Below are 12,500 nucleotides of genomic sequence, written 5' to 3' on the forward strand. Positions count from 1 at the left end.
GTCTCTTCTTCTCTCTCTCTCTCTCTCTCTCTCTCTCTCTCTTTCGCCTCTCTCTTCTTCTTCTCGCCATCTCGTGTCATATCATAGGTATCATACCACGATTTATCATCATCATCACCATCACACGCTAGACGCAGAACTTTCAACCATGGGCACTGCAGCGTCCACACCCGTCGTGCCAGCCCGCTCCATTTCCAAACGAGATCCACGCCGCAACGTGCCCCGCGAAGCTCCTCCTTCTTCTCATCCTTCCATGAGCTTGGACGAGAAATTCGACGCTTTCCGAATCAATGAGGATGATGATGATGATGATGATCAAGCAGACAGCAGCAGCAGCAGCAAGAAGCCTTCCGCAACAACAACAGTAACAACAAGACACATCTTTCCCTCCCCCTCCTCCAACATCTCCCACATCGACACCTCCAACACACAAGCCTACGTCCTCCACATTCTCCAAGACCCCAAAAACCGCCTCGGCCTCTCCGCCCTCTCCTCGCACAACCCGGCAACCATTCTCGAAAAACCAGCAACTCTGATCCGCGATACGCAATATTTCAACGTCAAAATCCCTTTTGAGGGATCCCCCGTGACGAATCAGCGCAGTAGTGGACGTTGTTGGATTTTTGCTGCCACAAATGTCTTTCGTGTGGCCATTCAGCAGAAATATAATATTCCGCGATTTGAACTGTCGCAGGCATATTTGTTTTTTTGGGATAAAGTGGAAAAGGCGAATTATTTTTTGGAGTCTATTTTGGATACTGTTGACGGTGAGGATGTGGATGGGAGGTTGGTGAGTGCGTTGAATGCGAGTCCTGTGGGGGATGGGGGACAATGGGTATGTATTATGCACCTTTGGCGTTTCATTATCGGATTTTTCTTTTCTTTTCTTTTCTTTTTTTTTCCTTTTCTTTTTCTTTTTCTTTTTCTTTTCCTCGCGATTCATCCAAAAAATTTACATGATTATTACCTGCTGATTGATGATGATGCTTGCGTCTCTAGGATATGATTGTCAATTTGGTCGACAAGTATGGTATCGTGCCACAGACAATGTACCCGGACTCTTGGAACGCGCAAAACAGTGCAGTCATGGACCGGACACTGACTACCAAACTTCGAGAGGATGGCCTGCGTCTGCGAGCTCTCGTTTCCGCGTCTGCATCAACGACGAAGATTGCCGAAGCCAAGGAGAAAATGATGCAAGACGTCGTTCGCATCCTCACTCTCTGCCTCGGACCACCTCCTGCCGTGGATCAAAAGTTCACGTGGGAATTCTACGACGCAAACAACACCTTCAAGTCCATCTCTCTCACACCTACCGAATTTGCCAATACCACTCACGTGAAACGCTTCATATCCCTCGTCCATGATCCCCGAAACGAGTACAACCGTCTGCTCACCGTCGACCATCTCGGCAACGTCTGGGACGGCCGTCCCATCACCTACGTCAACGTCGAAATCGGCGTATTGAAGCACGCGTGCGTGGCAATGTTACAGAAAGGACTTCCCATCTTCTTCGGTTCCGACGTCGGCAAGCAATCGGATTCGCGTGCGGGCATCATGGATACAGATCTCGTCGACTACGAGCTCGGATTCAATATCAAGCTGGGTCTGACCAAAGCTGAACGGCTCCTCACAGGTGAAAGTGCAATGACTCACGCCATGGTGTTGACCGCTGTGCACTTGGACGAAGACAACAAGCCTATTCGGTGGCGTGTGGAGAATAGCTGGTCGGAGACTGCAGGGACAAATGGATACTTTGTCATGTCTGATAAGTGGCTCGATCAGTTTGTGTACCAGGCCGTGGTTGATCCGAGTGTGTTGGCCAAGAGTGTGAGAGATGTGTTGAAGCAGGAAGCAAAGGTGTTGCCCTTGTGGGATCCCATGGGTGCGCTGGCTTAATGTAGCCTAGTAGCTAGAAGGTAGGTAGGTAGCTTTGATCATGCGGGACTTGCTCTGGAAGTTGATATTTGTCAAATGACTATACCATGATGAATGATCTTCACTTCACTTTACCTCTTGTGGACAGCAGTGAAACCGGCTGCATAAGTGTCATACCAACCTCTCTCAGCAGGAGCTGATTCTTTGTCGCTAGGTACATACCTGACCTGTACTCGCAAAGTTGCGTGATAGGCCCCAAAATAGTCTTACCCCTCAACAAAACGACCAAATGAATACGATTATACGATGCTCCAAGTGCAGAACACACCAGCGCCAAGTTCTTATACATGCCATACAAAGCTGGAAAGCGCGCCATATCGCCGCCTTGCCCTTGGAATGGACGCAGAAATATTCTTGGCTCTGTTTCCAGCATTCGTTGGCTGATGATGCTGATCTCGTTGCTGGCTTCATCAAGTACCCATGCGGTCGTTGATCTGGTCAAGTGGTCATCATGATGCGTGAGCCGAATGACAACTGCTTAGCGCATCTTTCGACGTTGCTGAATGCCGAGTCCAACGGGGCCAATGCCTGTCTCATTCTCCGACGGTCTAGGGACTCCGGACACGCCTCTGTTGATCTCTTGAATCACGTGGGCGAGTCGCGGAGGGCTACATTCTGTTCGTGTCATCGATGGTAGTCATATTGCAAGGAGTCGCTGTGAAGAAAAAAAAAATTACCGCTGTTCAATAAAGAGCTGTGGTGTATGTGACATCCGGGGAGGGTTTCAGATCTGCCATCTGCCAGACATGTGGCAGCCCAGAGGCGTTTTTTCGATGGCTTGACTTGCGCCGTCCCGCGGCTTCTGATTGCCTTCGGAAAGAATTATGCGACGATCGTACACCCCGGACGTACCGCTGCAGCCAGCACTGTGCAGTCTCCAGACCCCTGCAAATGCAGGGCACTGTTCCATCCTCGCCTTGGCTCACAGTGTTATCGCTGGCGGCGCGTGGGTATCGATTCTGGTGCCACACTTTTCATTTCTTCGAGCTGAAGTGCTGGCGGGTCAATCACTGTCGTTCTTTCCACTGCGTGGACGCAACGGACTTCGCAGCGCGGTGTCGCTGGCGGTCGCAGGAGCAGCGGGCAGCGGGCAACGGGCAGCGTCGGCAGTCGCTACGACAGCGTCAGCCCAAATCGTCGAAGCCATGGGCCCCTGCGAATGCCATGAGTCCTGATGATGATCCTCGCCCGTTTCCCTACACTCATCCTGGACAGTGACGTCGGCGCAGCGGACGCCTGGAGCCCTGGAGGACTTGTCTGCGCTGTTTTAGCTACCGCCCTCGTGACTCGCACCAAGAATCATGCCCTCTGTCGGTCGCCCTGGCAGACGGATGAGAGGGTTGATGATGTAATATCACAGCCGCCCGGTCCTCCACGTCTGGTGTGTGCTGTGAGCGGCAGGCGGGCATCACGCAACCAGACCGGGTGGGTAGGGAGGGAGGTAAGTGGGTGGTGGGTGGTGGGTGGTAGGTGGGTGGGTGGATGAGGTGAGGTGAGTGAGAGGTGCCGGCAGGGTGATGCTGAGATTGCGGTGTGTGTGGACGACACCGACGTTATTTCGGCGGCAGGTCGTCCGAGGGGGGTGCTGTGGGTGTTTTCGTGAATTTCGTGTCGTGCTCTTCTCCCGACCCACCCGAAAGCGGCCAAGGCAGAAGCTTGTATGCGCCACAAACGCATGAATGCCTGCAGACGATGTCATTGCTGCGCTGCAAGCCTGAGACCCCTAGCAGTTCTACGGTCTACCTGATGCAACGACGGACCTTGCCCTGCCCTGCCTTGCCCTGCCCGCTGTCCCTCCCTCCTCCACTCTCATTCTCTCCCTCTGCCTGTCTCCCTGGCATCACCTCACCTCAAGCGCGTTGGATTCGTTGGATTCGGTGCAACGTCTTAGCGGCACATCCATCGTCCATCTACAACCCACCTCCCACCTGCCACCCACCATCTCCCACTCATCATCCCATTCCATCGCCTCCCCCATCACTGCACATATCCCCTCCCCTCGCCCTCCCCCCCCCCCATCATCGCGACCCTCTGCACGTTGCGTTGCGCTAAACTGCTCTGAACGAGGGTACGGCACGGTACTACGGTAGCCGTCTTGGGACCCTGCCTCCGCGCTGCATTTCGTGCCGCCGTCCGATTGTCTGCTCACCGCACTCCCCCGACGCGCACCCTCTGACCGATACTCGCCATTTGGGTAGTCGATCAAACCACATGCCGCTGTACTCTTGAGCCTGCACATCCAGCGCTGGTCAGCAACCTCCAGACTCGGACCATGACCTCAGACGCCTATACCGTGCCCTCAATCGGGGAGCCGACACTACATGCACACGACATGCCCTCACCCATCTCCTCCTCACCAGAGTCGAGTGCTGCGGTGAGCGAAGACGACGCCACAACTGCACGGATTGGCCGGCCAAAGATTGGCAGTAGGAAGAGTAGCGGTACGATGATTGTGTCGCGTGAGTCGGCCACTACAGTCGTCGTGGAGCCCGACTTCGACGAGAACGATGTGCGAACGATGTCGCCGCGAAGGAATAGCGAAGAGGTCGATAAACTTAGCGAGGAGGCCCGCAAAGACCTCATTGAGCAGGCCAAACTACTCCAGATGAGCTTGCAGGCCATCGTGGATCGAGTGGAGACGGTGAAGAGCGAGCACGAGAAGCTCGAGGGCGGGAACAAGTTTCTGCAATCGTGAGTGTACCACGCCCAGCCCATGTTCACAATATATGCTCACCACCTGAACCCAGATATATCGGCGAGCTCATGCAGACGTCTAAAATCACTTCAACGGCGCCCTCGAAATCGAAAAAGGGCAAAGCCAGGAGTTGAACGCTCAACAATGCGTGGTACTATTACTGTCTGCTGCCCATATCGCAGCATTAGCGTGGCGCGAATTGTCGACTTGCAGGCGAAGGAATCTGCATCATCATCGCTTAATCGGCGACTGCATTAGAGGAGTACTTGGGTTTGGGCACGAGTGGAGCATTCGCGTGTACCATCATTTTTCCGCACCTTGGCGGCATACTGCTCTCAGACAGAGTCGAACAGCTTCCATATTAAGGACTGTGGCAACTATCTTCCTGGCTACCCTCCTTCGACCCTTGCCAGGTATTCTGAAGTGCATGCCCGTGTTGCATGAAAGCGCTGGTGCCGACAACAATTGCTTCATCAGAATTGGGGAGCAATGAGCGTCCTCATGCGAAGATCATTGACGTCTACTGTCATGAGACGCGGACGAAGGGTTGATACTGCAGTTCAGGTTGTGCACTATGATCAGGAGGCATGAAGACGATAGCTCGCTGTAACAATAGTTATAATGTCAGTCTTAAAACGCCGCCGCCATCACCTCATCGAGCATACGCGTTGCCACCAACACTCTCATCAAAGGCCATCAGATCACGCAGCCCGCATACCTCGAATAACGCGCTTGGTCCCATATTCTCCTTGGCAGGCGCCTGACCAGTCTCTTTCAATGACTGCAATGACTTTTTGAAGGCAGGTATCACAGCTTCCATGCCCAAACATGGCCAGATCACAATCCTGAACCCTAGCCTGTTCGCCTCGTCGGTGCTGATCTGCGGTGTCTTGCCTCCTTGTACCATATTGAGGAGAACCGGAATCTTGGGCAGGAGTTTGATAACCTGCTGCGCTTCTTCCACATCCTGAATTGCCTCAAAAAAGAGTGCATCCACACCAATACTCGCCGCCTCAGTCAAACGCGCAATGGCCTCTTCGAAGCCCCCATTTCCCTTGGTATCTTTACCAGCTCTGGCATCAGTCCTAGCAATGATGAGAATATCATCTCGACTGTCATCTCTCGCCTTGCACGCTGCTCTCAATCGATTGTAGTATACATTACGATCCACTAACAGCTTTCCACTCAAATGCCCACATCGCTTTTCTTGGACCTGGTCTTCTATATGAAGGCCAGCAACGCCAGCCCTCGCATAGCTCTGGACAGTTCTTGCGATATTGATCGGACCTCCATACCCTGTGTCTGCGTCGGCGATGACAGGAACTGCGGGATCTATGGAGGCGATCATGGCAGCGTTTTGGTGCATGTCATTGAAGGTTGCCAGCCCCAAGTCTGCCATTCCGAGGCGAGACATGGATGTTCCTGCTCCAGTCATGTAGAGACAATCAAAACCTGCGGAGAGAGCTAGGCGGGCAGTAATGCCATCGTAAACTCCAGGTGCGACAACAGTCTTTGTGGGATCGGATAGCATTTCTCGTAATCGAGTGGCGCCTGAAATGCCTGTCGGCTTTTCGGTGCTGTAGGTCATGTCTGCTGCGGCCATTGCTTCGTGATTCAATGTGATGCTGAGTGCAGCAGTGCTGAAGCTCCCGTCCTTCCGTACTTCTGGTAATATAAGAATATTCGTGTTTCCTCTTGAGTTTCCACCGACACCTACGTAGATCTATAGGCCTGTGCAGTGAATAGAGATGCAGGCGTGGTTTTAATTATGAAGGCCTTGCGCCGATTGCGGAGCTCTGCTGCACTGAACACACGCTGTTGCTGACTCAAATGCTGCGAAAATTTCTTGCGTATACGTACCTAACCATGGGAATTCGAGATCATCGCCACGCTCTCGCAGGAGGCCAGCTGGAAGTGAAAGAAACACAGCCCGAGCGCAAGGAGGTGAAAGACAGAGATCGCGTGGCCCACTGATCATGACTGACGTGAACCGCCCGCTCTCACATGCAGATCCGGGGCTTGACAAGGTTTGCGATCGTGCCGCGGTATCTCTGAGATAGACGTAACGAAGTCATTCGCGGGAGCACTCCTGGGCTGAACTGAACCGCCTCGAGGTCAAATATAAGCATCAGCGCCTCATCGTCTGCACGGTCTGGGTATCCGTTCCATTAACGAAGTTCATTGTCACGACAAACGTCTCGCTTTCAGCTCTATTTCATCACCACCACATATCTAGCCGTACAAACAAGATGGGTCTCAAAGACGGTGAGCAGCATACAGTTCTTGCGGGAGAGCAGGCAAGGCCGATGATACAGCTTTTCTGACGATGCGCGCAGATGCATTTCCCTCCTCCGAGGCATTTGACACGATTGCCGCCGCTCTCTCCAGCGAGAAAGACAAGAAGGACGCTGTCAAGCAGGGAAACGCCATTTTCGCATTCAACTTGAAGAACGCTCAGGGACATGAGAAGGCATGGCACCTGGATTTGAAGGAGACTGGGAATGTCGGCGAAGGTCTGGCGCCGAGCGGCAAGAAAGCTGATGGTCAGTATACATGAATACCCGGACCTCGTCAAAGATGGGAGCGGAGCAGAGCATTGACCTGATACTATAGTCACCCTGAACCTCTCCGATGAGAACTTTGCCAAGCTTGTATCTGGCAAGGCCAACGCACAGAAGCTGTTCATGAGTGGTAAACTCAAGGTTAAGGGAGCTGTGATGAAGGCTACAAAGATGGAGCCTATCCTCAAGAAGGCTCAGACGAAGGCTAAGCTCTAGACGGAAGGACTGGACTGCATTTTGGACATGGGTATGATATAGCGGGCAGAGAAGTTTCTTCAGGACACCACACGATGTGCATTGGGTAGTCTAGGGAGGAAAAGTTGATGCCAGAATGGCAGTCAATGTGGCTGAATCTGGCTGAATTCATATTCCCGTGTGCCTATTGCGCTCTTGATGATACCAGGTAACTTGTGAGCTCTGGGTAACCCAGCTATCGTCCTGTTCTCACCTTACCGCAATATTGCTAGATCTTGCTCAACTTCACTTTGCATGCCGGCCGTGGGCGCTCATTGTTGTGTTTCACAAGCGGACACGTCAAGTGCCGATCGCACGCGACCTTCATGCGACAGCCAAAGCTCAAGCTGCCCGTCACGTCGCGTTATCAGCATCTAAATACTCGTCGGAGACAGAGGAACGTGAAAAGTATTCCTTCTCAGGAGAACCGCGCGTGTGGTTGTTCTTAGCCGTCGCGAACAGATCGGGTCCATCGGGAGAGAGGTTCGGCGGGAGCGCCCGCTTCGTTTATTAGTTTTACCTTCGGCGACTTCTCCCAACTTCACCTTCTCTGATGCCAGTGAATGCAACGGCTCGAGAAATTCCCTCCCCACACGACACGTCCACGAAGCGCGTAAAGAGCCAACTTCGCGCATGGCAGACTCTCCTTGACACAACAACCACACCGCGAGCGCGTCTTCCTGCTGCAACATCACTGCGAACACGACTCGGCGACGCCTTCTTCGAACATTCGCGCATAACCGCATCGAATCCACCACCACTTCATCAGCCTGCATTACGCAGGACGCATCCTCGCGGAGTCGCGCTGCGGACGCGCGCATAATATGAACAAGCGAAACGCCGGCGATTGGGGCGGCGACGAACGATACGGAGGAGCACCTCCAGTAGACATGGATGGCAATGACAAGCCTGTTCAGGCCACTGCGGCACAGTTGGCGAGAAGAAAGTAAGTACACACACACTCCCTATTGTTCTACACTGTGATTGTCCCTATTGTCGGCGGCCTGGTTGCATATTCCGGATTTTCGGCGGCCTGGATGTACCCGGAATGGCTTGGTGCTTTTCGAGCTTTTGGTGACCCGGCACACGAAAATGGACAAGCCTGGCAGCAATGCTACCCATTCATGTCATGTTCAGCCATAATAGCATTGGTCACTTTATTGCATCTGAATGAGCTTGGTTTATGGCAATCCACTGGCGATTCGGCATACCACAATGAACGAAAATGGCAAGACCCTATTGTTGTTCTCCGGCTTCATGCTTCTTATTGTTGGCAACTGTGGTCATCTATTGTACGGCTTGGGTACCTTTCGGGGATCTTTGGAGTCATGGCCTACGACAATGGCGGAGGGGGCTGGGAGTGGATCTGTCAATCATGACAATAGCAATTCTCGCATGCTATTGTGATGATGGGAGGATATAAACACTTTCTTCTCTCTCCACGATATCAATTCGTAACTCTCCACACCGACACCACCACCGCTATCACCACCACCAGCAAGACCACCACACCACCACCGACAACACCACCGACACCACCACTGACGCCACCACCCACCCACCCACCCACCATGGCACCGGTGCCACCACCAGCAAATGCCAACAGGGCGCTCGCCATGGCTTTCACGCCAGCACCCGGCGCCGCACCACTTGTCGCCGCCGCACCACCCGCCGTCGCCACACCACCCGCCGCCGCCGCACCACCCGCCGCCGCCGCACCACCCGCCGCCGCCGCACCACTCGCCGCCGCCGCACCATTCGCCGCCGCCGCATCACGCGGTGCCGCCGCATCACTCGCCCTCGCCACCCCAACCGCCATGGCCTCAGCACGCGCCGCCGCCTCATCACGCGGCGCCGCCGCACGACGCGCCGCAGCCGCACGAGCTCTTTTCGCTCCAGTTGCTCCAGTCGCTCCAGCCAGAAATGGCAACCAGGCCGCCAATGCCGACCACGACATGGGCATCGACAACCAGGAGGCTGCTGGGGAGGCTGCCAGGGGCAATCAGGTCGTCGACAACATCGTCGAGATGGACGACTACATGGACATAGACGACCAGGACCGGATGGACACAACCGAAACTAATGTTGACAATAGGCTTTTAAAGCCTAAGGCACGCACGGATCGCGGCCGAAGTGATAGCCCCGCTGTGCAGCCGCAGAGCGGCTTCGCCGCAAACCCATTTGCGCAAGGCTTCAACTTCACCGCACAACAGCCGCAACAGGCGAGCGGCAGCAGCTTCACGTTCGGCCAGTCCGCGCCAGCGCCTCAGCAGAGCGGCATGAACCCCATCTTTTCGCAGTCGTCCGCGCCTGCCTTTGGCGGCTTCATGACTACAGCAAACCAGCCACAGCAGAATGGTTTCGGCGCCCCGAACTCCCTGTTCAACCAACCCTCACAGCAGAGCAAGACGCCTAGTTTTTCCTTCGGACAGACTCAGAGCCAGCCTTCACAACAGAACGGCATGACCACCCTTAGCGCCAGCTTCGCCGGCTTCGGCAACTCGTCACAACCAGTCAACCAGACCGGCATGGACACCGGGATGGGCGGCAATGGCTTCCCTGGCTTTGGTCAAAAGACGCAAGAGAATAAATCGAATGGTTCGATCTTTGGGCAACAGGCCCAAGACTCCAGTAGAGCCTCTACACCAGGGTTTGGCAATACATTCGCGACAAAGGCGCCAGAACAAGCCCCCAAGAGTCTGTTTGGGCCAAAGCCACAAGAGACTGGAAACAAAGGCAGTAGCGTATTCTCAGGCTTCGGACAGTCCAAAGCACAGTCCAAAGCACCTGAGAACGAAAGCGGATTCAAGCCTTTTGCCCGTCCCAATGATGGCTCTGCTCAGATGCAAGCCGAGAATAGCAGCAAGTCACTGTTTCCAGCTTCGCAGCCGCAAGTGCAGACACCCAAGGCCAGCTCAAGCATGTTTGGTCAGCCACCGCCAGCACAATCTGCCGCGCCTTCGCAGCCGCAAGTGCAGACACCCAAGGCCAGCTCAAGCATGTTTGGTCAGCCACCGCCAGCACACTCTGCCGCGCCTTCGCAGCCGCAAGTGCAGACACCCAAGGCCAGCTCAAGCATGTTTGGTCAGCCACCGCCAGCACAATCTGCCGCGCCTTCGCAGCCGCAAGTGCAGACAACCAAGGCCAGCTCAAGCATGTTTGGTCAGCCACCGCCAGCACAATCTGCCGCGCCTTCCCAAGGGCTGTTCGGGTCGACGAGTGCCAGCGCACCAGTCAGCGGACTCTTCGGCTCCAAGATCGCACCGAATGAGCCTACCAATAATGGTGGCAGCATTTTCGATCATTTGCCAAAGAAACCCTCTGGCGCCAGCAATTTCAACTTTTCCTCCGCCGACCCCAAGCAAGTTTACAATGGTGAAGACGACGAACCCGAAACGTCAAGTGCCGCCGCAGAAAAGGCTAGCGAGAAGCAGCCAACAAATGCATTCCCCCCTGCCGACTTTGGAGGCTTCCAAACCATGACTAAGCCAGCAGCCAACATCTTCGCCAACAGCGCAGCTCCGAAGCCTCAGGTGAATCTCTTTGCAAACTCTGCCAGTGAACAGAATAAAAGCACGAACGCACCCGATGCAGCACCCTCCTCTATTGGCTCTTCCGCCGGCACTGCGACAGTCTCGAGCACGCCAGCAGCACAACCACCTCGATCGCTGTTTGATCGCATCAACGAGCCGCAGACTGCAGAGACGCCAAAGGCGCCATTATCCACGAACACGCCAGTGGCATCTTCTACTGCCAAACCACTTTTCTCATCTGGCATGTCCGCTACTCCTAGGCCATCTCAGTTCTCGCAGCCATCCCCAGCGCAAGCAGACGACGAAACCCCCAGAGCGCCAGCGCCAACGAACATTTTCGCACAAACTGCGTCCACGACCCCATCAACCCCAGCCGTGGCACCTGCCGCACCAGCAGTATCATTCAAGGCTCCTTCAGTAACTACCCCTGTGCCGCAAGCCTTTCCGGCGATTGCAAGCAGCACAGCAGCGAGCTTGCCCGTGGCTACATCCTCGACAGACCTGAACGATTCGCAGAGAAAAATGATGAAGGCACTGAATGAGGGCCTCCTTGCACACCTACACAATCAGCAAGCCGACTCGGACTGGAGTGCGACATTTCTTTATGCATCGAAGACAGCGGCACTGATCCTTGGTCGACCCGCACCTTCTGAAAGTGAGCTTAGCACTGCGCCTGGTGCACAGAAATCGTCCTACCAGACCTTGTGCAAAGGAATCCCGGCTCCAGCAGCACCATCCAATGACTCGTCGTCATCTGCGACCACAGCTTCGGCATTTGCTAGTACTGCTCAGCCTGTGCAAACACCAAATGCCGGCTCGAGTACCTCATTGTCCAGTAAAGCACCTGCCACCGCACCTGCTACCGCACCTTCGAAGAAGCGATCCTTCGAAGAAGATGTCAACCATCCGTCTCGAGAGCCAGCTACAGAGAAGCGTAGCAAGCCTAACGGTGAGCCAGCCTCGTACCCCAAGCTCCCCGAGAACGCTAGCAACACAGCCAAGCTGTTCGCATCAACGCTTGACAGGCAAGCCATGGCCAAATCTGCAGAGCCTACAGCCTCGACCGGCTTTACACCCTCTACTAAGTCACTTTTCTCGGCATCTACCTCGAATGCAGAGGCCACGCCGGCATCCGGTGGCTTCAAGCCATCTCTAGGCAATGCGGCAACACCCAGTGCTGGAGGTTTCAAGCCCACCCTATCCACCGCCGCCCCTGGTGGCAGCTTCTTGTCCTCTTTCGGCGCGTTGGCCAAGAAGCAAGAAGAGATCGAACGCCAGAAGCGCAAGGATGCTGATTACGACAGCGATGAAGAGACCGAAGAGCAGTGGGCGAAGAGAGACGCGGCAAAGCAAGAAGAGAAGCGTCGTCAGGCTGAAGAGGCGGCGAAGAGTGTACCGTCCTTTTCGATCGCGCCTGCGACCCCCAAGCCAGCTACTGCTGCCACAGTCGAGAAGGCTCAAGGTCCTGGAGACAAGACCTGGACGCCCAAAACACCATTGCAGTTTGGCAACGCAACGGCCACTACCACGCCGGCCGCT

At 54.7% G+C, this 12,500-nt stretch overlaps 4 protein-coding genes across 4 annotated transcripts; 3 read left to right on the forward strand and 1 right to left on the reverse strand.

The window, feature by feature from the left end:
* The first annotated feature begins 50 nt into the window (after positions 1–50).
* SEPMUDRAFT_148287 (bleomycin hydrolase) lies at positions 51–1,994 on the forward strand. Its single transcript, XM_016904826.1, has 2 exons — positions 51–835; positions 1,000–1,994. The coding sequence occupies exons 1-2, from the start codon at positions 149–151 to the stop codon at positions 1,897–1,899; spliced, it is 1,587 nt and encodes a 528-aa protein (XP_016762748.1). The 5' UTR covers positions 51–148; the 3' UTR covers positions 1,900–1,994.
* Positions 1,995–4,012: 2,018 nt separating this feature from the next.
* Positions 4,013–6,557, reverse strand: SEPMUDRAFT_124751 (carboxyvinyl-carboxyphosphonate phosphorylmutase). Its single transcript, XM_016901933.1, has 2 exons — positions 4,686–6,557; positions 4,013–4,629 (listed from the first exon to the last, which is right to left on the reverse strand). The coding sequence occupies exon 1, from the start codon at positions 6,234–6,236 to the stop codon at positions 5,286–5,288; it is 951 nt and encodes a 316-aa protein (XP_016762749.1). The 5' UTR covers positions 6,237–6,557; the 3' UTR covers positions 4,013–4,629; positions 4,686–5,285.
* SEPMUDRAFT_41384 (bZIP transcription factor) lies at positions 4,385–4,767 on the forward strand (the record flags this gene model as incomplete). Its single annotated transcript, XM_016908827.1, has 2 exons — positions 4,385–4,629; positions 4,686–4,767. 2 exons carry the CDS (start codon positions 4,385–4,387, stop codon positions 4,765–4,767), a joined length of 327 nt encoding a protein of 108 aa, XP_016762750.1.
* On the forward strand, positions 6,550–7,622 carry SEPMUDRAFT_148288 (sterol-binding-like protein). The gene is made up of 3 exons (XM_016904827.1): positions 6,550–6,898; positions 6,970–7,176; positions 7,247–7,622. Exons 1-3 carry the CDS (start codon positions 6,883–6,885, stop codon positions 7,408–7,410), a joined length of 387 nt encoding a protein of 128 aa, XP_016762751.1. The 5' UTR covers positions 6,550–6,882; the 3' UTR covers positions 7,411–7,622.
* Positions 7,623–12,500: the final 4,878 nt, after the last annotated feature.

The sequence above is a fragment of the Sphaerulina musiva genome (assembly GCF_000320565.1).
Source record: "Sphaerulina musiva SO2202 unplaced genomic scaffold SEPMUscaffold_3, whole genome shotgun sequence".
Classification (NCBI taxonomy): Eukaryota; Fungi; Ascomycota; class Dothideomycetes; order Mycosphaerellales; family Mycosphaerellaceae; genus Sphaerulina; species Sphaerulina musiva.

Bases quoted from the DNA above. Each gene is read 5' to 3' on its own strand.
- SEPMUDRAFT_148287 (XM_016904826.1), top strand. From the start codon at position 149: ATGGGCACTGCAGCGTCCACACCCGTCGTGCCAGCCCGCTCCATTTCC. The intron at 836-999 runs GTATGTATTATG...TTGCGTCTCTAG, and splicing joins TGGGGGATGGGGGACAATGG to GATATGATTGTCAATTTGGT.
- SEPMUDRAFT_124751 (XM_016901933.1), bottom strand. From the start codon at position 6,236: ATGGCCGCAGCAGACATGACCTACAGCACCGAAAAGCCGACAGGCATT.
- SEPMUDRAFT_148288 (XM_016904827.1), top strand. The intron at 7,177-7,246 runs GTCAGTATACAT...CTGATACTATAG, and splicing joins GAGCGGCAAGAAAGCTGATG to TCACCCTGAACCTCTCCGAT.